This window comes from Ctenopharyngodon idella, chromosome 10 (assembly GCF_019924925.1).
Source record: "Ctenopharyngodon idella isolate HZGC_01 chromosome 10, HZGC01, whole genome shotgun sequence".
Lineage (NCBI taxonomy): Eukaryota > Metazoa > Chordata > Actinopteri > Cypriniformes > Xenocyprididae > Ctenopharyngodon > Ctenopharyngodon idella.
Genome location: NC_067229.1, coordinates 4,534,731 through 4,562,704, shown reverse-complemented (window position 1 = coordinate 4,562,704; position 27,974 = coordinate 4,534,731). Strand labels below are relative to the sequence as shown.

Here is a 27,974-nt window from a genome sequence, read left to right as displayed (position 1 = left end):
TTTTTTTTTTTACTCTGACTCTGGGTCTTCATTCATCATATCTGGTCTTTTGGGTCTTTAACTGTAAAATTCCTCTACAAAGGGTACACTGTGTGGGATGCTGTTCTTGCCAAAAAAAAAAAAAAAAAAAGTAATACTAAAAATAATAATAATAAAGAAAATAGGAAACAGATGACAAACAGTAAGTTATTGTTGTGATATTTACTACAATAAAACAGTAATGTGACATCAGACACCACTGCCTTAAAAAAGAAATAACATTTATTTATCCTATATGCTTTAAGGGGGAAAAAAAATCACAAATTATGATTAATAGTCAGAACATGTATTTATAAATATGTTTATGGTTATATGTGCTTTATGGTTTAGCAATGCTTTTGATTTTTTTTTTTTCTTTAAGTGGTGGACATTATTAAAATCCCTAATATGAGCAATAGTAATGATGTTTTTGTAAGTTATACAAGACTCAACTTAAAGTCAATTTAATGCAGTTTAAGTTAAAATGACTTAAAAAGCCAAGTTGATTGTACTTAAAAATTGAAGGCAGCAATTGTTTCTACAGTAAGCATCAACAGGGCAGAAATTAAGAGCATTATTAAAAAAGAGATTGAAGGAAAAATGGCAAATTCAATGGGAAGAAGCAAGAAAAGAGCAATTTGTTTTGCAGGATTCAAAGAAAAGTGGGGAAAAATAAGGTATGCCAGAGGGACGAGATGATTCAAGGCTTAGCTTTGAACAACACACTGGAAATAAATTAAACACTGTTTACAATAGGTAAACATAACACAGGGAAATGTGATTTCTGTGGGCAGGAGGAAACATGATATTGTCAGAAATATGAAAAAGAAGATATTTGATCCAAAACTTAGGAAAGCTGAAAACACGCTGTGATTTTTAAAGATTTTCTGCTAAAGAAGTCAAAAGATAGGTGTAATAATTTATTGTTTCAAAACAATACCTTAGAGAAACTAGTTTAAGTATTTTCTTAACTGATGTATATAGTAGACCGGTCCACACTCCTTACCAGTTGGTGGCGATAATGCACCAGCTCGTTGTTTGCCAACCGCCAATAAACCCTAGAAGAAGAAGCGGAAACACGACTCCCGTACTCTAGTGGTCAAACACTGTATTAGTTTCACTTTTGAGGGTGTGTATATCTACTTTCTGTGAGTTCCTATACATGTAGGCCGGTTTTTATGTGTACAATACAGAAGCATTAGGTGGAGACATATATTTGATGCGGGATGTAATTTACGTAAAAGGAAACAGATCAGCTCACACACAATTACATCTCAAACAGTTGAATCGCTAGGTAGTGCTAGTATTTGTGTTGCGGGTGTATTATAAACAACAGAGGGTCATTTACTGTCACTGCACACGTGTATTAATGTTTCATTATCATGTAGCTTGAGAACCTCGACTCATTTGATGCTCTTTATTTGACTGAAAGAAACAACCGCCCATGTACGCGTGACATTATAAACTACCGCACGAGCTGTTTAAGCTGTTGAACTTATCAGCGTGTAAACTTTACCAAAAAGGTTTCAGTCCTGTGTTTCAGACATGAATGATTCCTCATTCTTTGTTGCTGAGGAGAGGTGTGCTGTTATTTCAGATCAGACTTTCTACCTGAAAAGTCCCTCAGACCCACACTGAAGGAGGGACTCGAGACATTATCATCACAGATGTCAGAGATATCAGAGATGTGGGCTCTTTTGACCAGTAAACAACCACCCACTCAGAGCACACTAGCATAGGTACTAAAATCTACCTAAACACTTCATTAACCACATATTTTAAAAAAACAAAAACGAGTTTGTTGGATAACACTCTTTGACCCCATTACTCATGTTTTGTTCCCTGATCCTCAGGTGGCTTTACAGAGCTGGAAATGGAGCAGGAACGGATATCTTGAGCAGTCTTCATGTATTTGTGTCTGATCTTTACCATTATCAGTGGAAACTTAAGGTGAGATTTTCTATCTGATTATGTTACTGATCTTACACTAAATTTCAACCATTGCTTTACCTATGGACAGGAGCCCTGTTATGCTATTATAAAACAAAATAACTTATTGATAACCATCAAACACAAATCATAAATTGTAAATAATTGAATTTGTTCTTAAAATAACCCAGTGTGCCAGTGCATGATATAACCTTTATTAGAAAGAAAAACAGGTATCAAGAATAGTTCTGCTTAGAAAGTACACTTGAGATGAAAATAACTACTGAAACGACACTCTCAGGATGTCACTGAAGGGACCTTCTCAACCATTTAGGTACTAATAAGGGGTACTAATAAGCTTTTGTACCTTTTTTTCTGAGAGTGTAGCACTGCTGGATCACTGCATAAGATCAGCATACATGCCATATATATTTACATTTTTCACAGTAATATCACTGTTTGACTTGAGAGACCTTTTTGTCAAACATCAACACTAATGAGTTCAGTATTATGTAGTAAAATGGCTTCCCTGTAGAGCAAAAAATCAACGGTTTCATGTGAGCAAAAATGCAACAACACTGTCCACACAGACTGACACCTCAGACACACTCGCACCGTCACACTGTTGACACCTCAGTCACACACTCGAACAGACGGGTTATTGACGCCTCAGACACACGCTTACTTTATTGACACCTCAGACAAACACTAACTGACATCAAATGCAAACATCCAGCAGCAGACTCATTCTCATGCACAAGCTGTTTATCTACCCAACGGATCAAACCACAGTTGTGTACAGATATAAATAAATGAGACCACGGCAGGGTTCACTTTGTCACCTTTTGATGACTAGTTTGCAACTATGTTCTGCAAACATGAAAATGCTGCACTGGGCCACATGATTTACATAATTTGTCCCTTTAGGATCCCTGCTGTGTGTCCTATCTATTTCCTGATGTAACGTGATTCTCACAATCCCAAATCTCAACCATAGACTCAGAGTCAGAGGTCGTTGCAGGAGGTTCCCAATGAAAATGATCAAATAAGGGTCTGATACTTAGAAAAACCTTGAAGTTTGGTCATCTTCTGAATGCGATTGGTGCATATTCCACATGACTCTCCTCTTCAACTTTCTGTGAAAATGTATAACACAAGATATAATAATAATAAAGTAACAATTCTTTTATAAACACATGGTGTGGTTGTGTGTGAGATTTATGTGATAGATCATTTTACTATGAAAGCTCATTACGGCCACTGGGCCTGTTGCAATAATCAATATATCGACTTATCTCACAATATAAGGAAAGAGCAGATATGGACAGGTGAAAAGAAGGCATCATTTGAGGCCTTATAGTGTTTTCCTGATAACTCCAGTATGGAAGAATACATCCAAATAGATTTAAAGCTGCAATTCACTGTTCTGTTGCATATATAAATGTAACAACGCAAAATGTTGCTCTCTCACAGCTAGCGTTAAGGGGGTTTCACAAGGGAGAGAATGCATTTTTGTATTCCACTTGTGCTGTTTTTTCCCCCCATTGTTTTCTATGTAAACGTGCATTAGATGGATGTTTGACCGTCTTTTGCAGCATCTTGTGCATGCATTATTATACTGTTATATTATCATTATATATGGATTTTAAAAAACGGTCTTAAAATCACAATAATATCATTATCGTATGTAATATCATTATCGTGACAGGCCTGACCACCACATAAGAAAAAAGAAATAGAGCTAATCATGGTAAGTCATAAAAAAAGTAACAATTATTATCCAGATTATGAGGTTAAAAATTCCAAATTGTGACATACTGTACTTAAATCAGATTATGATATACGCAAGTCAAAATTAATGTCTTAATTTCAACATTAAGTTAAGTTATAATTTGAATTTTATAATCTAATTTTTTAAACTTTGTATGCAATATTTTCAACTTTTTAAGTTATAATTATTTAAATTAGTTTCTAACCTTATAATTTCGATTTAGTATGTCATAATTTTGACTTTTTGTTATAATTATGAATTACCAGAGCATGTTTATTTTTTTCTTCTTAAGTGCTGGAAATGGACTTAAATATTATAGACAAAATCAAAAGTGCACACTGATCCACAGATGACTCTCTGCTGAAATTATACAAATACTCAACAAATTAACAGTAAATTTTCTTACCGATTTCTGTGTGTTTCTCTTGTAGAATGTCGTCTCGGCGTAAGTGATCTCGACTTCACAAGTCTCAACTGTTTCAACAGCAATAGATGCATTAAAACCACAAAACTCTATCTTAATTATGTGTTACTATTAGGGCTTTCAAATTTACACAAAAATAACACTCAAAGTGTTTTTAGCATTAAATTTAGAGAGAGACATAAATCTCACATATATTTACACATAAATCAAACTGAAATGGGATGTTTAAAAAAGTATTTTACATTCTTTTTATTTAATGAGCATTTAGGTTTAACAGGCACAACATAATTTATATAGACTTTAATTTGAGCAGCAGCTGCATGTAAGACTATGTTCATAAAATGGAGAAAGTTTTTTTCATTTCCAAATTAAAAATAAACACTTCTGTTTTTGCATTTTCAGTGTTGATGTAGGTTGTGAAATGCAGTATGTTTTTTTTTTTTTTTTTTTTTTGTGAGTGAGACGAGTAAACAGCAACGTTTAGTGTCTTTATATGCAAATAGACATATTATGATGTGAGTGTAATGAGAATAATTTTAATTAAATGATAAAATAGGGCTATCAGCATTTTTTTTAAAGAATTATTTCTTTTATTACTTGTTTAAAAGGATAAGATAACACTTGCCTTCTTTGTCAATTTTTCTACGTTTCCTGCAGATGCAGAAGATCCCGACGGCAGCAACAATCAACAGAGATCCAGCAGCAGCAGCAGAGATCAGCACTATCAGAGAGACTGAGACTGGAGGAGCTGAAGGAACTGAAGGAGAGGAAATGAGAGACAGTCATTAATGTAAGTGAATGTGTACAAAATCACATATATCATCACTGTCGTACCTGCACATGTGTGACAGAGTTGAGTGATGTCCAGATGTTGAGTCTGGTTGCTGATGGGATTGTTCAGCACACAGCTGTAGGTGTTGTTATCCTGATATTCCACCTCCAGAGGTAGAGAGAGACTGATGCTGAGATCAGACACACTGATGCTGGACAATAAACTGTTTCCTTTGTACCAGGAGAGAGTCACATGACTCACATTCACAGCTGAACACACCAATGAACAATTTGATGATGATGAAGAACATTGTGAAGAGTTACTGCTGATGACAGGAACAGGCAGACGAGCTGGAAAACATCAGAGAATAAAGAGAAATTTGAAAACCAATCTGCATGTTTTCTATGCTTTGAATTGTAGTGAATCAGTGTAATAAATAATTGTGATTAGTGTGTTGACGGTCACTGAATGTGTCTGTCATCTCAAACTATAAAGTTAATAAACATTTGAATAAATAGCATATTTGAACATTTGGACAAATTATGTCTCTACTCACCATAGACAGAAACACTGAATGTTTTTGATGATTGTTTCACTCCCTTTATCTCTAGTTGATAAACTCCAGCATGTTCAGTTGTGATGTTTGTGATGGTCAGAGATCCAGTTTGATTGTCCAGCTTCAGTCTGTCTCTGAATCTCCCATCAATAACATTATATGTGTAGAAGATTTCCTTCTTTTTTTTTAATTTAACCATTTGAGACTTTTCAGCTCCATATCTCCACAGTATGTAGTCATCTTCATGTATTTCAGTAGGATCAGTGTATAAAGTGACAGAATCTCCCTCCATCACTGACACTGAATCACCAAACACACCTGATGAACAGACAGATTAAAGCCTCTGATGGTTTATAAAGCCTGAAATCAACTTCATTTACATGTGAAGTTAAGAAAACAGCAGCAGAAACATAAAACAAAATTTAAAATATAAAATGTCTTTTTAAATTTCTACTGTAAACTGCTACCATCTACTGTTACAGAGTGATTGTTAGAATCAAGCAGACAGAAAAGACACAAGCAGGGCTTATGGATTGCTTGGAGATATATTTAAGATGGCAATTAGTGGAGTAATATGGCAGCATAATTTATGAAAAAGGGACAGAAAACCATACATAACAAACTTTAACAATGCTTCATAGTAGCTTAATACAACTGTGTTTTCTACCACATGAATTATTGTTATTGATTTCAGAAATATCAACTTTAAACCCACTGGATATTCACACTAAATATTCTAGGCTATTTAATGTATTAAAGATATAAATGCATTTACCCCAAATATAAACTCAAAGCAAACAAGTTTCCTAAAACAGCAACAACTTTTCCATTCATGCGACTACCTTAAGGAGTTTAATTTAAAGGAGCAGAGTTCAAATGAATCTATCTTAAATGTGAAGTAACACTAGGATCATAATGATGGTTTAACTTCAAGTCTGCTTATTTCAAAGTTTGGTTCAACAGAATTATTAGATAAACCTTGATTTAATCTATATTTAATTCTTTTTGGAGCAACATCAATAATCTTAAATTTCTTTTAAAGTATAGAGGACAAATATTATATAATTTATTGACAATGAATACATGATAATTATTGAAGATTGAAATTACATTCAATTTTTAAAAGGACAAACATTTCCTGATTTTTGAAAGCAGCTCAATGGAAAGTTCACACTTTCTGAACATTTATGTTCACTGTAGGGATTTATACTTCACCACCTTTTCCAAACCAGGAAATGTCAATGTAAACTTTCTAACCCTAATCCCAACAAAGACCTGAATTCAAAATTTGTAGATATTGTATTATATTCATACAGTTTTCAAAATTAATTTGGTACATAACAGCTAATGAAAATAATTCTGATTTACTCTGAAATGGAAAATAAAAACAAGCCATAAAAATGCTTTAATAACATACCAGTCAGACTCCAGCAGCACAAACAGAACAAAAGAAACATGTGAAACATTTTCTTCAGCGGTTTAGCATCTGATCTAACAGCAGAATCAATAAAGTGTTGTGTGAATCCTCCCACAACAGAGTTCGATCCTCCTAGTTCACACATTGCATTTGCATGTGATATATTGTTAAAGTTCATCTAGACCTTAAGATTTTAACTGTTCTTAATGGATAAAAAATATTTCTATCAAAATGTTAAGAGTTCATATTAGTACCTTAAAGGGCACCTATTATGCAAAATTAATTTTTACATGGTGTTTGAACATAAATGTGTGTTGGCAATGTGTGTACTACCAACTGTTCGTGATCCAGCTTACAGTCTCCAGAGCGATACTGGTCACGGTAGTAATGAAGGGGAGAGCATGCACTTTTATTACATTTCATTGGAGTAGATTTACGGATATAAAGCTTACCAGTTTATTAAGCACCCCCATCGAAAAGGCATAAGGTCTGTATATATTTGTTTACTGTTAATTGTAACAAGTGTTTTTTGTGTAATTTGCTCTGTATGACGACGATAATGCAAAGGAGAGAGAGAGTTTATGGATAATATTTTAATGCACACTTCTTGCACTGCGTTTTATTAAGCTCTTACAGTGATTTTCTGAAGTGAAAACGGATGCTTCATCTTTTTTGTGAAGTACAATAAACTTTATAAAACTCATCAGTAAAGTTTTCGGGGTCTGGTACAACAGGCTTGTACTAATAGTGGATAAAAGCAAGGTGACAACATAATTTATAACCGTAATTAAACTATACCTGTTCTGTCTACATGCAGCATATATTCTCTGGCTCTGTAGGCAACTGTTATTAACAGTTTCTGACATTATTAGTGCATCCTGATGGAGAACGAGCTCTTGAAGCTCCACCCTCTTAGGCCGGGAGCATCAGCTCATTTGCATTTAAAGGGACACACACTAAAATGGCACGTTTTTTTGCTTTAATTTATGTTTTTCCGTAGTTGAAATGCTCGCCACTGTCTGAAAATGAGTTGAGCTAATATGATTTTAAGTTTTTTTTAATGCTGTTGTGTTTGCATTGGAAATGCACTCAGAGAAACTCTGCCTTTGTTCGTAACACACTCTAGCCCGAGCTGGCCCGCTTTGGACCAAGGTATTTGGCAGGCCAAAAAAAACCTGGCCGTTGGCCCCAAGGAAGCCCCGACGAGGCACTATCAAGACCCAGAAGTGGTCCTGGCACGCACTAGCACATTCGCTTTTGGCCCGACAGTGGAAACGCGGCTATTACATGAGACATGATATGGATTTTGGTAAGTTGTTCTGTATCTTTCAATACATTTTTCTTATGTTCACTGATGTTAATTTCATTCTGTAATGTAGTGACTGTTCAGGATGAAAACTGAAGTACATTCTTTCTCTTCATAAATAAATAAATGCATAGCCTATATGGTTGTCCTGTAAGTTCATGAATAAATATTAAATGTGAATGAAAACAGAAGCTATTAAATGTCTTTTATTATTAAAATATGAAAATTAAAATGACGGGTAATAATAGATTATGATGGAATTTTCACACACACCTGCAACTAATACCATTCACTCATTAGGACTGCTACAAAAGCACACACCTCGTCTCAGTTCAATGTCCAGTCTCATTTGTGCAAAGTGGATTACTTACCTGATTTCCAGCGATTATCTCCAGCGTGTCTTCCCTTCTGTCTGCAAACCTGTGGGAAAGGATTACCTTCAAGCTCACCACGGAAGGATGAGGTGCATCCTTCCATCCATCCATCCATCCATCCATCCATCCGCTTTGCCATCCAGAGTCCCCTGCACCTGCAAAAGGAAAGTTCTATTACAAAGTCATAATCACTCAACCTATTTGAACTGAATACTCACCAATTTTTGCCATTCTGCTCATAAATAAACGTAATTAACGTAATTTCTCTGTGTCTTAGTCTACATTCCGTAACAGAAGACAAGTCCCAAACAGACAGCATTATGAGCTTACCTCATTCCTTCCAGGATATCATGGATTCTCTTCAGCGAATCATCATGACATCTTCTTCCACTTCCACGTCCATCATTACCACCACAACTCCTTCACCAATAGTTGTCGCCAGTCACATGGTCTATCTGGCACCCTGGCTTGGCGGAGGATTGCAACTGATTCTTTCTTCAGTTCTTGGCCCTGGCAATGCAGCTGCATCACTTCACCACCGAGCAAGCCAAGATAGTGTTCATCATCTCCCTGCTGACAGGGTGAGCACTCCAATGGGGGGAAACCATCTGAGCCCAGGCTGGTTTTGTAACTTGGTCTCTGGATAATTTTGTCAATCATTTCCTTGAAGTCTTTGGCAAGCCCATAAGAGACACTTGTGTTGGTGAGCAATCTTGCCAAGGAAAAATGTCTATTGATTATGTTCTCAAGTTCAGAGCTCATGCTGCTCTCAGCGGGTAGTAAAAGCGCTGGCTCCGTTGCGGCTGCATCTCGGTGCATACAATGATTCCATCGGTCTCAAAACGGTTCATCTAGCTCTCCATCAGTGTCACCAATTTTATGCAGTCATGTTTGGAAGACTACCAGGGCCAGCAGTCCTCCCTATACCACTGTCAACCAGAGTTCACCAGTGCTCCAGAACCAGGGTATGAACTAATGGAAATAGATAACACTCGGTTAAAACCAGCTGAATGGCAGAGGAGGCTGACCCAGGGGCTTTGTTTGTATTGCGGCACTGGTGGGCATGTAATCCCTTTGTCCTCCACGACCCATGGTGAGAGTTTTTGTTCACAGTCCTACAGTCAATTTAACGCCACTCACCACTATTGTAATGCCTATTGCCTTTGATATTTCGATTACAGTATATGCCTTCCTCGCCTCTGCCACCAACTTAATCTCCTGAAGAGGGCCAACAAAACCTTATACAAAGTCCAGTCTGTGACAGGAAAACCTTTGTGCAAAAGCCATGCGTGTTTCTGTGTGGGAACTGTCCATCTACGCATTGGCCTACTGCACACCAAACTCATCCATTTCCTGGTTTTGGAGTATTCCACCACTGATGTGATTTTAGGGTGCCTGTGGTTGCAACACAACCATGTCATCTCCTGGAAAACTGGTGAAGTACTGAAGTGAGGTAATAATTGCTTCCATGGATGTTTTCCTCAGGTTCCTTAACCCATCTCTTGTCCGCTCCAGATTTTGCCCAAAGAAGGCTTCACATTTGCCTTCACATCGGCCATGGGACAGTGCCCCCCGGTAGAAGATTTACCCCCTTTCACTTCCTGAACAGAAGACCATGGAGGAGTACATAGAAGAGGCTTTACAACAAGGCTACATCCCCCCTTCAACGTCCCCTGCTGCTTCGAGATTTGTCTTTGTGGCTTAAAAGGACAGAGGCTCATAGCCTTTTATCGATTACCATGCCCCCAACAAAATAACTGTGAAGTTTAGATATCCAATTCCCCTCATCCCAGCTGCATTAGAACATTCTGCAGGCCACCGTCTTCAGCAAGTTGGACCTTCACGGTGCGTATAACCTCATCTGGATACATGAGGGGGACAAGTGTAAGACAGCTTTTGTGACCCCTTCTGGCCACTATGTATATCTCGTCATGCCTTATAGCTTGGTCAGCACCCTGTCCATATTCCAGGATTTCTTGCATGAGATGCTCTGGAAGTTCCGCCATTGGTTTGTGCTCAACTGTATTGATGACATCCTTGTCTACTCCCGGAGCATGGCCAAACATCACCATCACGTTGCGGAGGTCCTGAAATGCCTCAGAGAGTTTCATATGTTCCAGAAAGTTGAAAAATGCTCCTTCAATCAGTCCTCAGTGCAGTTCCTTGGTTTTTATAGCAGCAAATGTGGTATCCTGATGGACGAGGGGAAGGTTGAAGCTTTAAAGAACTGGCCCATATCTACCACTATCAAAGAACTCCAGTGCTTTTTGGGATTTGCTAGCTTCTACCGGCGGTTCATCCAGAACTACAACTCCATCACCAATCCACTGCAATAGTATCCAGCTGCAGAACCGCAGCACCAGCAGTTTCAGAACCGCAGCCACAGAACAGGAAATGAGAGGTGGGGCTTAATCAGTCATAGTTGCACGCAATTTTCTTTTGTTAAATATAATCTGTTGCTGGGCCTGCAGCTGGATATATCTCATCCATTGACCAGTCTGCTCAAGAACAAGCCCAAGTCTCTGTTCTGGACACCAACTGCCACAGAAGCCTTCCAGAAACTCAATGAGGCCTTCACCAGCGCACCACTCCTCATTCACTAACACCCCAGCAAACCTTTCGTCATGGAAGTGGATGCAACAACCAGCAGGGTGGGAGCGGTGTTATCTCAGCAGCAGGGGAACCCAACCAGACTCCATCCATGCACCTTCTTCTCCAAGAAGCTCACCACGGTAGAGAAGAAATACGACTTCGGCAACAAAGAGCTCCTAGCCATCAAGCTTACACTTGAGGAGTGGAGGCATTGTTTGGAGGGTGCACAACAGCCTTTTACTGTGCTCTAGAATACTGAAGAGATGCAATGAGATTTTTCCCATGTCAAGCTAGATAGGCTTTGTTTTTTACCTGTTTCAATTTCTCAATTTCTTATCTGACAGGTACCAAGAATGTCAATGCTGAATTTGCTGATGCCCTTTCCCGTCTGCAGAAGAGGTTACTGAAGAATTTTGCCCATCCTACCCTCCATCCAGCCTGTTTATAAGTCCCTTCCAATTTGAACTGATCACCTTCTTTAGTGTCTCCATCTGCTTCCCATTCCTAACCACCCATGGTCACAATAGTGGACTTCATTACGGACCTTCCCCCTTCTGATGGTAACACATGCATTCTAGTTGTCATTGATCATATTTCCAAATCATGTCATCTGCTTCCTCTCAAAGAAGTCCCCTCTGCAATGGAAACTGCAGAATTCCAATCATGTCTGTAGGTAATTTGGAATCCCTGATACATAGTATCCAGAATCCCTGACATAGTGTCAGATCAGTGTCCCCAGTTTATTCCCAAGGTATGGAAAGCTTTCTTCACCATCCTAGGTGTGACTGTGAGTCTCTTCTCAAGATACCATACCCAGTCAAATGGGCAGATGTAGAGAGATATCCAGGGGACTGGACGTTTCTTACGAACCTTCTGCCAAGGTCACCAGAACTCTTGAAACCAGTTCCTAGGCTGAGCTGAGTACTCACAGAACTCCCTCTGTCTGCCTGCCACCAGACTCAATTAATCACTTAATTATCTCATTATCACAGTCGGAGATGTATTTAAAAATATCCTTAGTCTTCCAATCTTTATAATGGTTGTGAATGTGAATGGCTGTATATTAATATGTAACTTGCTTTATATTATTGTATATTTCTCTGGTTAATTAAAAAAAAGAGAGAGCAAAACAAAACACCTGTCATGAATCAGAAGTCTAAAATGGCAAAAGAAGAAGCAGACGCGTAGTATTCATTTTTCATTTTTTGTATTCAGAATTTGGGCTGCCATTCACAACCATTATTAAGCTTGGAGAACTACGGATATTTTTAAATATATCTCCGATTGTGTTCCTCTGAAAGAAGATAGTCATATACACCTAGGATGGCTTGAGGGTGAGTAAATCATGGGATAATTTTCATTTTTGGGTAAACTATCCCTTTAACACTGCTTCAGTGTTCATTTAACACAGTGTTCACTTATTTTAACACTTTTGACACACTCTTGAGTATGGTCTTATATACTCCCAGGAGAGTTAATTTAACACTGGAGTTTTTGCTGTGAAGGATGTTATTAACACCCAACTGACATTATGAAGTGAGTTTGGAGTAAAAACATGTTATGAAATGTTGTCTTTTGTTGGACAAGTGCTTCTGCTTCTCATGTTTGGAAAGATGTTTGACGCATGTTGCTTTTTCAAATGCACGTAATGTCACTTTGTAAAAAAGACTAAGCGTGTGCACACATACACATTCAAACGCACAAACCTATAGACTAAACATGTAAATGAATGGCAAGAATGCATTAAAAGTCTTCTGTTTTCAGTTAAAAGGGTAATTTAATCAGTCCCTAAGTTATAATAATAATAATAGATTTTTACAACGGAAGTGATTGAAAACTTACTTTAGCTCGATAATAACTTTTTCCTAGAGCTGCTGTAAAGCCAAAACAATCTCTGTCCATTCATTTTCCTATTATCACTGTGAAGCTGCTTTGAAACAATCTGTATTGTCAAAAGTGCAATATAAATGAAGATGACTTGACTATAATTTAATCATTCACTGCATTTTCCTTTGAGGAACGTTAAAATATAGCTGAATATTTATAAATCTGTCAATGAAGATGTGAGCTTTGACTCCGTATTAAAAGATAATGAAGATCATCTCTATCACCTTCACATGCACATCAGGTTAACACAGTTTTCACATTTCATGTATGTCATGTGACTTTTACAATTGTCTGATGCATGGTTGTAATGTTTTGGTGGAGGTGGAATGAAGGCATACAGCAGAAGGAGTGAGAATCCAAAGTTTAATAATGCAGTTTAATAATAGTTATAATCCAAAGTCTTAGTCCATACCAGGCAGAGAGTCAAGCACATTTAATCATACACTACATGAAGGGCAGACAGGAACAAGGAATCCACAACTCAGGAATAACAAAAAGAACACCAGAACTGCTCAAAATACCAACAGAAAATAACAACCAAAACCAACAAGACTTCATAAAGAATACAGGGCAAAAGGCATTAAATAGACAGGGTAATAAATGAAAACAAGACAGAGCTGAAACAGGTTAACTAATAATGAGCAGGGGATACTGGGAAATGAAGTCCTGGAATAGAGTCTATGGAAACAATGAAGGACGAGGCTGCCATCTGCTGGTACTTAAGTGTACCGCAGCTGACAGATGTAACAGTAGTGCTTTAATGTTGTTTTGGCTGCTTATATTCAAAATCCACCAGATGGCGCCACTAAAAAAGCAATGACAGAATAAAGACATTTTATTCTAATAACTCAAGTAATCTGTTTCATTGAGTTTGTTATTATTATTATTATTATTATTAACAGGCATCAGTACAGTGATCAGTTGGGTCTGTCTTTTTTTTAGTTTATTATGTTGTTTTTCAGCTCTTCCTCTGTGAGAACAGCAGCATCATAGTGCATCCTATCGTGTAAAAGTAGCAATATTCATAGAGAGATGTGATTCGTTTTTGGGGGGGATATTTGCATACACCGCTGCCTCCTTTGATTTCTGCAGTCAATCAGTAAACTGCTGATACACTCACGTTGTTACTCTTGCAGCTCATAACTGAAACCTGCTGCGGTTGTTTTTCTTAAGAGATGTGGTTTGATCTGTTGTTAGTCTCTGTCTCTAAGCTTTCTTTGGCTGTCATTTCTTCTTCTGAATCAGTTGTTTTGTTGTTCACTGAAGTACTCTCTCTGTTTTAGATCCTATCTTTGTGGTCTTCATCATTCCTGCTGCAGGCATCTTGACTGTAAGTCATTTACAAGGTGTAGCAGATTTCTGTGCAGAGTATGAATTGTTGCTGCATCATTTCATGCAGCAAGAATGATTTGATTTTAAAGATGAAGTATTGTAGTTTCTGCAACACTAGTGGCTGTGCCACATGTTTGACTTGAAACTTGTGATGCTTCCTGAATCATAATCTTACAGTGTTCATTTGTTGTCTAGAGGAGGACTGGTCCCCCTGACTGAGCCTGGTTTCTGCCAAGGTTTTTTTCTCCATTTTGTCAACTGATGGAGTTTGGAGTCCTTGACATTGTTACCTCTGGCTCGCTTAGTTAGGGACACTTCATATCTAACAATATTTTTGATCTGACTGCATTGACACGACTGTATGAGAACTGAAGCTGGAAGATGACAACACTGTTTTGTCCAGAGCAGCTTTATAGATTAAATGCACTAAAGTAATATTTGATGGTCATTACAATGGAACTGAATCAACACTGAACTGACTGTTTAATATATTTATTAAAGTGTATTTTTATTAAACATATAGGAAATGTTTCATTTCTCAGTCTACAATGTAAAAAAAAAGCTCTGGGCACTGAATGCAAAACTGATAAGGAGATGCTTTTGATGTCAAGAAGTGTAAGTGGAGGAGTGTTCATGCAAGAAAGATTAAGATGTGCACCTGTTAATTTCCTCTGCTCTAAAAGCGGGAAGAGGATGGGCTATTAAAGATAACACAACAAATAACTGTTGTTTGAGCAAAGTGTAAACAATTTGAAGAGATTGTATAAGACTTTCTCGGGGAGACTTTTAGACATTCTGGCTTTGTTGTCTCCACCAATAACAAACACACAAATCACCTTTACTGTGCATGATGTTATATTGAAATTTTCATCATTGTTGCTTGTATCATCTCAACACCCTGTTTGCTTTGACGTGTTTATGACCCATTTAATCTCCGAAGGTCTAAATGCAGTGAATTTTGTCTTGAGCTTATTCTGCCCTGGCAATGGTGTTCTGAACCAAGCGTTGACAGAAATAAAGCTCCATCTCATGTTCTTCATTGTGCTTATGTGATGCACACTTTACTGTAAAACTGAAAGAAACCACAAAAGATAGAAATTACAAAGTGATTTACAAAATATCATGGATATTTTCACATTCACAAACATCCATTTACAGAATCAAACAACTAAATAAACTGATGTATGTTGACAGCATGTGTTTGAAAAAAAAAAAAAAAAAAAAGGAACTGCGAAGCTTCATCAGCATATTAGCCGTGATGACGCTGCATTCACACGGGGCGTCAGCGTCAACGCTTGACGGAGGGCGTGTCTGAAGCGTGTGTTGACTCGACCGTTACAGCCAATCACATTACTTTCCGGTGTTGCACGTACGCAATAGGCTAGCGACTGCTCTAGGGTGTTTGCATAAAGCGATCTGATTGGCTGACGCATGCATTGGCGCTTGAAAAGTTGAAAAATCTTCAACTTATTTTTTTTATTTTTTTTTTTTTAAATCTTCAACTTCTGCCGCTTGCAACGCGAGTGAAGCGACACGACGCGACGGAACCCACAGTTCAGTTCGGCAACGCATGACGTCACCCATTCAAAGTAAATGAGAAGCGTTAACGTCGACGCCTTCTGTTGAATATATGTGAAATTTGTACAATAAATAATTTTGGGGGAAAAAAAAAAAAAAAAAGTTAACGTCGACGCCCGCGTGAATGCAGCAGATCGCGCTATATTTCAGAATTAAACCTCGATCTCTAAACATCTTAATAACGACCAGCTTCCAAAACGCAGATCACTAAAAAACGAGTCTCTTCTTCTACTGTTTTACGTGCTTTCACCACAAGGTGTCACACACGAACTACTTATACAAATCAAAATACAGCTTCCAAAGAGAAACTACTGCGCAGAACACACTTCTGATCCCAAAGCTGAATGTCTTTTCTCATGTAACGTGCCAGTCATTGTCCCCCGTGGAATGAAATCATTGATTATTGTTTCTGCGGCAGTTCTTCAAGTTCTTGGTTGCATATGTTTGAAAATACCTGGTAAAGTAAAGTGGTCAACTACAGCCAGTATTGATTAAGCCTTTACTCTTCTCCAAGTGAAAATTATCTATAGAATTAAGTTCAAGGGGTAAAGTAGGTGTAATGCTTCTCATTGGAGCCCTCTCATGGGTTACATACTTTTTTGCTTTTATCTCTGACTAACAGGACCAACAACAAAAACTCTTGTCATTTACCATGACATCTATATTTATTTATTTAGGAGTGATATTACCTAGCACTGATGGCAAAAAAAGAAAGATGCTTTATTGCAGTCAGAATGTGTAGTTTAATTAATGTGTAGTTTAATTAATGCTGTTTTTTTTTCCCCTCTAGACTTCTCTCTTCTTGGGGCACTGGGTAAAGGTCAGTACGCTGAATTACACTTTAAAGTAAAGTGAATAAATTTGTTTGACAGGCAGTATTACTGATTGAGCTCTGAAAAGTTACAGCATTCTACCTTATTCTGTGACATGTCTGTGTTAGTGAAAGCCTATAATGTTTAAATTCAAAAATGGGCTAATGTTCTCCTTTCAGCTGGATATGTAATGTCTTACTTTATTTATTTCCACAGAAAGACTGCTCACTACTAGTGTAACATGATAGCCTATTTTTTTTTTTTTTTTTTTCTTCTTATTTTTACCTTGTTTTATTATTAAAAAAAGTGATGTTTCATAGTCTACTAATGCCATAAAAGAATATTTATACAGTATTTTACAAAATGACAAAAAGATGTTTTGTAGAATACACCAGGAACGGAACGGAACTCATCATCTAAATTCCTTAGGGACTGGGCTGTAACTTACATATAACTTATGTACAAGGCGCCATTAAAGCAAAAAAAACGGAACAACGCGGAACACAATGTATCAGAATCTGCATTCGTATTCTGAAGTGGAAAAGTGGTGAAAATGAAGCTTCACTTCAATTTATTCGCAGTTATTTGGTTTTTACTCGACCACGGTAAGACATTTATTTGATACAGTCTCTTTTCCTGCGTTGTTGTGTAACCAAGTAGGCCTGCAAATGCGCCTCGCCTGAAAAGTAGGGGAGAAAAAGTGTGAAAAGTAAAAGAAAGAAAAAAATGCAGGCAAGGCACTTTTCGGTTCTATTGGTGAATCAGACACATACGAGATCGATTAAAGTCGGATATCCAGTGGCGGAAATTACTCGACGACTAAACCGACATAAAGTTCGTTTGAGGTTTGAGGTTAGTCAGAGATACAGCTTCGAAAACACCTCAATACATCAATAACGATTCAGTATAAGATTAAAAAAAGGGTTGTGTTCGAATTGTTTTAAAATGTATAAGAGAACACACACAATGCAGTTTGTTTAATTTGCTTTGCTGTATAGAAACCTATACATATTGTAATGTAAAATAGCAGGTGATCGTCAACAAAGCGAAGAAGAAAAAAGCACAATTGTTCAATCCATATGCTTTAGTCTACTCTTGAAAAAAGGCCATCAAAATGTGCATATAAAGCTTGGAAACATACAAACACCGTAAATGTTACATATTGGAAAGAATATAGTGGTAATAGTAATGTTATTAAGAAAAAGACGTTTTACATTTTGAGTAAAAACCATAATATTCAATCCCAAATTCAAATAGTGTGATTACTATGTCTTAAATGAACTGTTTTCATTTGGTTTTACTATCATAAGTGATGCAAAAACAATGCTATTGAGATTCAGATGTGATAACTTTGTAGGCTATAAAATGCATATAGACTAATTTTTCAAATATAGAGGCTGTGTGTTGTTGCTGGCCCCTAGAATAACATTTTAAAGGGTTAGTTCACCCTTTACTCACCCTCATGCCGTTCCACACCCATAAGACCTTCGTTAATCTTCGGAACGCAAATTGAGATATTTTTGTTGAAATCCGATGGCTCCGTGAGGCCTACATAGGGAGCAATGTCATTTCCTCTCTCAAGATCCATTAATGTACTAAAAACATATTTAAATCAGTTCATGTAAGTACAGTGGTTCAATATTAATATTATAAAGCGACGAGAATGTTTTTGGTGCGCCAAAAAAAAACAAAATAACGAATTATTTAGTGATGGCCGATTTCAAAACACTGCTTCAGGGAGCTTCGGAGCGTTATGGATCAACAATGTTTTACAATAAAAAAAGTTACAGTAACAGTTACAGTTTATTGTATTGTGATATTATTAACTAATAAATGTACTAAACTGAAATGTTGTCCCTGAGTGCCGTAACGACATCTCTCATTAAGGTTTGCAACTTTACAAATTAAACAATGATCCGAAAAACACTTAGCCTCTTCGCTTATTAACACACAAAATATCATTGGTATGCTACTTCCGCCGCCTCACCGGAAGTTGTACACATGTTCTTTTTTACAGTAGCGCCCCGCGGAAACAGGTGGATAGAGACAGCGCATTTAGTATAATCTGAAAACCACGCCCACCGGGGGGGAAAACAATCCAACCGTCTCCATTGACTTTGTATTGCGTGAGGCTGCCTCCTTGTCATTTCTGACTTATTACAAAAAAACAGAACAATGCCTAAAAGCTGCTGTGTGACAAGGTGTACAGCTAACAAGCTAAAAAACCCAGAACTAAGTTTTTATAAGCTGTTGACCCCAAAAAACGAATGTTTAAGGACACAAAAGTGGATACAGGCAGTGAGACAGATCGCAACGGGTCATATTACTATAAGAAATACACTGGAGGGGAACAAAATCGGCAACAACATATGCTAAACAAACAAACAAAAACAAACCATTCATTATTTTTAACCATGTCAAAGAATTATTTCATCTGTCGCCGAATACGTTCCCCTCCAATGTAGTTCTTATAGTAATATGACCCATTGCGCTCTGTCTCACTGCCTGTATCCACTTTTGTGTCCTTAAACATTCGTTTTTTTGGGGTCGACAGCTTATAAAAACGTAGTTCTGGGTTTTTTAGCTTGTTTGCTATACACCATGTCACATAGCAGCTTTTAGACATTGTTCTATTTTTTGTTTTAAGCCAGAAATGACAAGGAGGCAGCCTCACGCTATATAAAGTCAGTGGGGACTGTTGGATTATTTTCCCCCACAGTGGGCGTGGTTTTCAGATTATGACGCGTGTCGCTCTGTCTCTATAGCACAAGGCATGCTATTGATATTCAAAGAAAGACATAAACTCATTGAAAATAAATAAGTGTTCTAGCCCAACTTTAAATGCTGTGTGTCCTTACTGGTTCCTAGAAGAACAATTTAAGGTTGGTTTAATTCAGAAAACAATAGCACAACACGTTACTGAAAGCAACAATTGCGAAAAATCTCGCAAAGCCTCCTAAGCAATAGCGGCTCCTTGGCCATAAATTTAGATAGGACAGATTCTGGGTCTTAGCGCTAGTTTCTTCTTTTTTTTGAGCCAGCAACAACACACACCCTTTGGAATTTAGATGGAAAACTGTGCATTTTAAATGAATTTATTAACAGGCTTGAATTTAATTCAATAGCATTTATCCTGAATTACAAATGACTTAAATATATGAATGGAAATGTTCTTTTAGGTCCAAGTAACAAGACACACCCTGTGAAGTTGAGATTGAACTCTGTATGAATTTTAAATTAGAGTGATACATGACCCAGAAAAAATGACTTCAATAATCCTGAAAATATTAAAGGCTTAAAGTTAAAATTCTTTCATCATTTACTCACCCTCATGTTGTTCCATACCTGTATACGTTTCTTTTTTCTGAATATAAAAGTAGATGTTTTGAAGAATGTTAGTAACCAAATCTTTGCCCAATGACTTCCATTTTATGGACAAACAATTCTAATTTCTTAAAATATCTTCTTTTATGTTCAACAGAAAAAAGTCATATTTAAAATAACATGAGGGTGAGTAAATTATGACAGAATCATTTTTAGGTGAACTATACCTTTAAGATACATGTTAAAGTGTGCCCCTTAAAATCACAAGTGGCCCCTGCCTGGCCCCCCCAGTTACCGTTGTCTAGAACCACCACTGCGGATATTGCGTGATTCATGCTCATGCTGTGTTACTTATGCTGCCTTCACGTGCTCTTGTATATGAGTTTCCTAGGTAAAAACAGCACATGAACGCCCTCCCTTTTCAAAACATGAATGCGATGAGCTGACAAACACGACTTCAGAAGTGGGAAGTATCAAATTTCCGATAGCACGTGAAGGCAGCATAATAAAATTAAAGTTCTGTTGCTTTTTAGTGAAAACTATTTTATTGACTAAGACACCCAAAGTACTTGTTATTTAATTCCATTCAAAAGATGTGTTTATCAATCATTTTTACTTAAATACAGACTTGTTTTACTGTTTAGAATTATGACAACAGTCACTTAACTCATAGAGAGATTGTTCTGTCTGAGAGTTTGGGAACATTCACACATAATTTATGCTCATAACATTTTATAACAAAACAATACATAATTTTTTATTGCAAGAAAAGAAACAGCACTTCATTGAAAAAGAATCACAAAGGAAAGAGTTAACACCACCACCACCACACTCAGTATTCTAATTATTCTTATTATTCTTATCAATGAGTTTAAGAGATTTTACAGTAAGCGAAATCAACAAGAAAAACGTTAAATATAGGCAAAATCTTGCAAAATTGGTTTTTGAGAATACAATTTTTTACAATGCAATACAAAGAAATTGACAAGATCAGTAGCATGGTCACTGCCAGAAAAATAAAACACTTATCTGTCAAGGAAAATTTTAAATCATATTTTATAAAGAAGATAAATAAATTAAGTCCTCCCAAAGAGATTTAACCTGATTTCAATGGTAGAATAAATGAAGCAATGTTTCTTCCTCAACTTTTCAGAAAACACATAAGTTAGAGAGTTAGTTGAATAGACATTATGTAGACTCTTACAGTGTACCTTTCTTATTTTGTTAGAAATACACATTTTTTCAAGGAGTAACCATGCTTTCTTCCAGTGAATACTATCCACAAAAAAATTAAAAAAAATAACATCTAGGGGATATATACTGAATAATGTTAACACTTACTTTATGTATTTAATGTTACATTTTTATCAAGAAAACAAACTCCATCCAATAAAAGTTTGGGCATAATTGTTTTTCTCTCATTAAAGCAAAGATAAAGTTTTAAATAAGTGCACATAACTTGAAGACAAAGCTTGGACGATATAAAGTCATAAATATTTCATGCACCAGAATAGTACCATTATTTTTAAATAAATTCAAAACAAAAACAATACTTCTATCATACCGCTTGTCCATAAAAAGGGATTATCCATGGGTTAAAATATTTGAATTATTCCAAAAAATTTATTTGTGGGTAGAAAAATTGTGCACATAGTTTCCAAGCAAGTAATGCTTGTTGGTGAAAATTAGAGAATCAGTCATTTAGAAGGGGTGAAATTGCATTTTAAAAGAAAATCTAGACCGCCTTATCTACGAAATATGTCATTGGGGATATAGTACCCAATTGAGTCATTACTACAGACATGTTTCTTTACTCAAAATCTTCATTTTATGTAGAAAGACCATTTTCACAGCGCTATTGTATATTTTTGTTTGGTTTATTTATTTATTTTTTTTTTCTTCAGGTGTTTCTGGTGTTGGTTCAGACAGAGTGTCAGTGAAGGAGGGAGATTCAGTCACTCTACACACTGGTGTTCAAACAAACCATCAAGAAGATATTAAATGGTATTTCAGTGGCTTTCTCCTTGCTCACATAAGTGGAGATCAGAGTAAGATCTGTACAGATGTTCAGTGTAATGAAGGTACTGAGAGATTCAGAGACAGACTGAAGCTGGATCATCAGACTGGATCTCTGACCATCACAAACTTCAGAAACACAGATGCTGGAGTTTATGAACTACAGATCTTCAGCAGCAGCGACAGTGAAAAGTTCTTTAATGTTACTGTCCAAAGTGAGTCATGTAATAAATGTTTAAATGCCATTAATATATGTTTAAAGCACATTGTTATTTGCTTTGATTTTTTTACAATGATATTCAGTTAATTTCTTTACCTGTATATTAATTTACTTAAAGTATAGGTAGTCTCTTTACTATGTAGTTTGTAGAATCGTGTCACTTTACATCATTAAACAGTTAAAACTAAATCCTTTATATTGGCAAACCATTTCAACAGTTTTGTCTTTTATAAAAAGCTGCAGCCAGTATTGATTAAGCCTTTACTCTTCTCCAAGCAAGCTCTGATGGAGTTGACACTGTCTAATCACTCCATCTCTGATCAGCTTCTGTTATGTTTTATTTGATAGAAAATATGTATAATATATACATTTATATGGACAAACTATGCATTAAATGTTTCGTTTCAAATATCAAAAGTCAAGAAAGGGCTTGTGCAATCACAAGTCATGATCACAGTTCTTTCATGTTGTGGAGTTTTTGTGTGTGTGTGTGTGTGTGTGTGTTACTGTTACCACAAAAAAAGATCCTCCAGCAGCTGTTGGTTTGTGTTTCAGGTGTTTCTGCTGCTGAACAAAATGAAATGAAGTCAGTGAAGGAGGGAGAATCTGTCACTTTAGATCCTGGATTAATAAACAATCCAAATGATTTGATGAGATGGTATTTTAATGAGATTGTCATCGCTGAAATCACTGGAGATCAGAGTAAGATCTGTACAGATGATCAGTGTGATGAGAGATTCAGAGACAGACTGAAGCTGGATCATCAGACTGGATCTCTGACCATCACAAACACCAGAAACACAGACTCTGGAGAATATCAACTGCAGATCAACAGCAAAAGCAGCAGCTTCAGTTTTAGGAGGATCAGGAGCTTCAGTGTTACTGTCACTGGTGAGTATATAATTCAGCCATTCAATACATTTTCCTTTTCACTTTTAAAAGCAGTTCAAAATCAACTCAATGAGTGTTTGGTTGTGGACTGTTAAAGAAGTGAACTGAAGAAGTATGACTGATGTAATTAATGTGAAAAATGAATAATGTTAAGTTTTCCTGATGTCTCGTGCTGAGCTCACAGTGCTGATGCTGTTTTAGCCGCTGTTATCAGTTCCATCAATATCATACAACTGATGATCAAAGCCATAAGATGTAAATATCAATCAGAAATATTGGTAAATATTGGATGTATTATCATTTCATTGTCTAGTAGTAATGCCTGTCTGCCTTTATCTGTTCCAGGTTCAGATCTGTCTTCAGCTGCTGTAGCAGGAATAGTTGTTGCTGTTGTTCTGCTGGTTGTAGCTGTAACTGTTGGTGTGATTTACTGTCGCCGCAGGATCCATACAGCAATACCACAGACTGTAAGTATTACATACAGCTGATTTAACAAGATATATGAGATTTTCTGTGCATAAAAACTTTTAAAATTTTGGATACATTTTTTTTGTTATGATTAATTTATTATTTATTGTTCTAATTAATATATTATTCTAAATATAAAATAATCATAAGTAAATATTAGAAGTAGCAGTCAGTATCTTGTGGGTCCAACAGCTGCTTTAAGTACCAGTTCCACAGGTGCACGAGTTACAATGTTTATGGTTAATTGAACAAGCATGAAAAACATTGTTAATTTTTCTGTAAAGCTTATTTGGATTTTACAAAATTGTCTTTAAAATAGAGTATCCTGAAAAAGGGACATTTCTTTTTGGCTTATTTTATTTATTTATTATTTATTTATTTATGTGTTTGTTTAACAAACATCAATCCTCATTACTTTTACCTTTTGTGAATCTGTATTTTCTTACAGGAGAATGATAAGTTGTGATAGCTTGCCACCTGAACATTCCTTAGAAGGAAATCAGACTCCGGCTGAGGCTGCCAGTCATTGAAATGGACACTGACGAGAATTAGGACATGATGTTGAGAAGAGCATCAGCTCAAACTCTCTTCACTCAAACCAGGTTTTTGTTGGTCAATGGCGCAGTCGTTTTCAGCTGCTTCAAAATAGCAATGCGCCAACAGTGCACCTGAACACACCTCGTTTTTAGACCAGCACACCATGGGTGAACAGATGGGCGCAAGTGCATTTGCTATTTAAACAACATTCTAGCCCATTTTGGCAGACATTTTGCCTTGTTTTAAACATAAACTCATTTAATTTTGTACCATGTGGGCGCTGTAACACTTGACTGCTGCAGATTCATTTAGGCATTGATAGTGGTGCCATATGCATAATTCTCAGTCCGAGGACGTAAACAGCTCAGAATAAAACATCTCAAGATTACGGTAATTACGTGGTGGCGTGAATGAACACTAAATAATGATGAGAACAGACAAAGGGCATCTAAAGGTGCGTTTACGCCACCTCGTAATTCCTATAGTTATGAGATTCTAGCTTGTAAAAAGTGTTCACATCCTCGTAGAGCTCGTAATTACAGCTTGTAAGCTGGAAGTTTTCTGAAAGCTATATAATATAATATATGCAGTGCATTCAGTTGAGGCTGTGCGAGTGTGCGCTGTCAGAGAACAAATGAAATAGATACTATTGCTTCTAACCCGAGTGATCATTTTACGTGTACATATAGCCAAAATCACATTAAATGTCTTTATATTATGTGTATGGTGATTTTGTCAGACAACGTCTCTATTATAAATCAGGATTTTAGCGTTGGTTTAACATGTCAGGGCTCGACACTAACGCTTGTCAATTAGTCCGGGATAAATGGATTTTTTGAAGGGGCAAGTGAAAGAGAATTTGACTTGCCCGGCTTGACAAGGAGCCTGATTCAAAATGTAACTTTGAACTTTTAACTTGATACAGTTAAGCAAAATCACACGACCAATGCTGTTTTCCTAAATACAATCACGATTAAAAACGTGACACTGATTTCATTACTGAATGATTCAGCGTTTTGAACGAATCGGTTCAAAGATTCAATGACCTATTCATAAACAATTGCCTCATTCTTGAATGAATCAGCCTTTGTAACGAATCGTTTGAACGAACATCAATGACTCCCTTATTAAGACGGTCATCAATTTTTAAAAGTATCATTTCCTCCCCAACATTTCTTACTTGTATTTTCAAAAAATATTTAAAACAATCCCATAACATTATTTAATACAGTTGTATTTTTTATTGTTGTAAATGATTTAATTAACGTTTTCATTTAATTAACATTTTATAGAAAATCCTTGGCAGATCACTTTTGAAGTGGGGATTTTCCATTTTCCTGCCAAGTTCAACTCCAACTTGCTGTTTATTTGGGATTGGAGTCAACTTGGTTTTAGTTTATGAAAATGATTTCTGAACATATACACACACTTTACAAAACATGAACTCAAAAACTCCTAGAAAGTCAAAGGCATAAATCTAAAGTTATGTTCCAAATTTGAGGTTGACATCTCAAAAAAAAAAAAAAAACAACAGAGGCCAAATATGAGAAGATTTTGTGAAAATAGTAACAATTTAAATTTTGAAGCCTTGCCAACAGAATGAAATGCTATTAAAAATGCATCCTTTTATAGTTAAATGGCCCTGGGATTAAAAAGACAGTTTTAATGATTTTTAATGGGGATATTCTTGTTCTTAAGCCCTAATTATTTTGTGTATTTATAGTGTAAAATAGGTTTATTAAAGGAAATGAGGTTGAAATAGTAAAATTCCAGTAATGTTGCCCAAATGTATGCAGTCACAGTTAACATAGGCAGAATAGTCAAAAACAAAGTGCAAAAGACTTTAAGGATACACAAGGGTAGAAGCTTGGAAATTCATTGATTTATATTTAATTTGGTGAACCACTTTGCTGAGGGTCTTTAATATGCCTTTAAACAGGTACATGATACAGGCTGTGTTAAATAAACCTGAGAAATACTTGACGTGTTGTTTGTCTGGTGGAATGTTACAGCAGAATTTCTACATATGTGTACACAGTGAAACATGCTGGCCCAGACAGCAACATAGTGTCGGCCTAGATCCGGCCCGCATCTGAGCCGTGTGGATACCACGCGGGCCAGATGTGGGCCAGACAGGGGCGTGGGAAGTGGGGGTGCGGGGGGTACAATGCAACACCCACTGTTTTCAAAATATTGTAAATGCAATTTTTTACATTTAATTTACATTTATTTATTTTCAGCATATAGTAATTTATTTGTAACAAACACTTTAAGTGGGCTATTAAAATGTGTTATAGAGTGTACTTGCATAGAGTGTACTTGCTATAACAGTGAGAATGTTTTAAATCTTCATACATTTGGGAGATTCAAACATGAACATCGAACAAAACATAAAGATAATTTTAATTTTTGTATTTTGCTGATATGTTTGTCTTGTGGCATATTATCACTGTTTGATGGAGATGATTGCCTTTACCAAAAAACTCTGTTCAACTAGTCAAGCCTTCAGCTCCAGACTGTTCTTTTGGTAGCATTCTTGTTTCTTTGTTTCCATTTTTGAGTTTTTCTTTCATCTGGAAAATCTCATTTTCTTTAATTTTCTGTTAACTTCAAGTGTCTTGAAATAAAACCCACAACACTATTTTCTTTTCTAAAACAAGGAACTTTAAAGATCTTTGTATATTAATGTGATGTGACACTGGGGCCAAAGTTATAGTATGTGTTGAATAAAAGGAAACACAACTAGACAGCCATCTGAAAACATATAAATATATAAACCTCATGATTTGAGTAACAAGCTGAAGTAATAAAGAAGTAATCAAGATTTGCTTTTACAGAGTGTTTGCTGAATTACACACATGGAGAACCAATCAAAGAAAAAATATGTAATGGATCATGTCATGCATTTATTCTGTGAACTGTTGTACTGTTTTCGATGGAGTGGTATTTCTATATTCTTAACATTAATAAAGAAAGATGCTTATTGCAGTCAGAGCGCTGCAGAGACATCTGTCTGGACTCTGCTCATGATTTTAGCTCTTCTTCAACTCTGCTCAGCCTTCCTGAACAACTCGGTTAAAAGTCATTATAGGCCAGAGTCAATGTATGTATTTTATTTCCACAAGACTCCCACATTATTCATGTTACATGATATAGCATGATTAACTTGTTTTAACACTAAAATAACTAAAACAATCAACTATTTACTGAATACTTTTGTTTTTACTTGAAAACGGTAAGATCGTTTCCGTGTGTAAGATCTCTTTTCCGGTGTTACGTCGATTTCTGTGACCTATTCGCATCTTTGGCGCTGTAGTGGCGGTTGGATTAGTCTTATTGTTGAAACACATTTTAACGATCAAAAACAATGCTAACAGTTGAAACAAATACGTTTCCATCGGCGCGAAAATTGTGTCTTTTTAAATAGGTCACGTGACTAGGTGTAAACAATAACTTCAGTAAAAGTTGACATTTAATATCAGTGCAAGAACCGACCCAATGTAGCTTGGATGCAGGCTAATGTGAGTCGCTTTGGTTAAAAGCTTATGCCAAATGAATAAAACGTAGGGGAGAGCAGGGCACAAAGTAACACTTTTTGACTTTCTCAGTTTGTGTAAATTCACTTGGGGTTCAGAGTATTTATTTTTTCCCACATTAATTTCACACATGTCCAGTACAATTACGTGGTTTTGTTTCATTAATACAGTGTATACTTTTTTCTTGATTTACCCTAAAAGAATGGAAGTGAAA

At 36.3% G+C, this 27,974-nt stretch overlaps 3 protein-coding genes and 1 long non-coding RNA gene across 6 annotated transcripts in view; 2 read left to right on the top strand and 2 right to left on the bottom strand.

Moving 5' to 3' along the window:
* LOC127519849 (SLAM family member 9-like) overlaps positions 1–8,005 on the bottom strand; it is a 41,008-nt gene extending 33,003 nt beyond the window's left edge. Inside the window, exons 1-5 of the mRNA XM_051907510.1 lie at positions 5,471–8,005; positions 4,977–5,264; positions 4,768–4,899; positions 4,125–4,192; positions 2,790–3,083 (exon numbers count right to left, since the gene is read on the bottom strand). Coding sequence (XP_051763470.1) covers positions 3,030–3,083; positions 4,125–4,192; positions 4,768–4,899; positions 4,977–5,264; positions 5,471–5,762 — 834 coding nt within the window. The 5' untranslated portion in view covers positions 5,763–8,005 and the 3' untranslated portion in view covers positions 2,790–3,029. The remainder of the gene's footprint in view (positions 1–2,789; positions 3,084–4,124; positions 4,193–4,767; positions 4,900–4,976; positions 5,265–5,470) is intronic.
* Positions 1–27,974, bottom strand: part of LOC127519831 (SLAM family member 5-like) — a 132,926-nt gene that overhangs the window by 63,587 nt on the left and 41,365 nt on the right. The gene's annotated exons all lie outside the window — the stretch shown is intronic.
* On the top strand, positions 1,016–14,590 carry LOC127519886 (uncharacterized). Of its 3 annotated transcripts, none has more exons than XR_007931931.1 (9): positions 1,016–1,147; positions 1,616–1,757; positions 1,872–1,968; positions 4,800–4,932; positions 8,014–8,196; positions 8,494–9,148; positions 11,504–11,719; positions 14,330–14,376; positions 14,574–14,590. It is a non-coding gene; the product is annotated as an uncharacterized LOC127519886 (long non-coding RNA). The 3 variants fall into 3 exon arrangements; XR_007931932.1 differs by having other exon boundaries at positions 11,504–12,493; XR_007931930.1 differs by having other exon boundaries at positions 11,504–14,376.
* On the top strand, positions 16,014–27,230 carry LOC127519830 (uncharacterized). Its single transcript, XM_051907467.1, has 6 exons — positions 16,014–16,413; positions 16,747–16,776; positions 21,997–22,323; positions 22,884–23,219; positions 23,565–23,686; positions 24,136–27,230. The coding sequence occupies exons 1-6, from the start codon at positions 16,344–16,346 to the stop codon at positions 24,151–24,153; spliced, it is 903 nt and encodes a 300-aa protein (XP_051763427.1). The 5' UTR covers positions 16,014–16,343; the 3' UTR covers positions 24,154–27,230.

Excerpts from the sequence above, each read along its gene's own strand:
- LOC127519830 (XM_051907467.1), top strand. The coding sequence starts at position 16,344 with ATGAAATCATTGATTATTGTTTCTGCGGCAGTTCTTCAAGTTCTTGGT. Across the intron at positions 16,414-16,746 it reads CATATGTTTGAAAATACCTG|ACTTCTCTCTTCTTGGGGCA; the intron begins GTAAAGTAAAGT and ends TTTCCCCTCTAG. Across the intron at positions 22,324-22,883 it reads CTTTAATGTTACTGTCCAAA|GTGTTTCTGCTGCTGAACAA; the intron begins GTGAGTCATGTA and ends TTTGTGTTTCAG.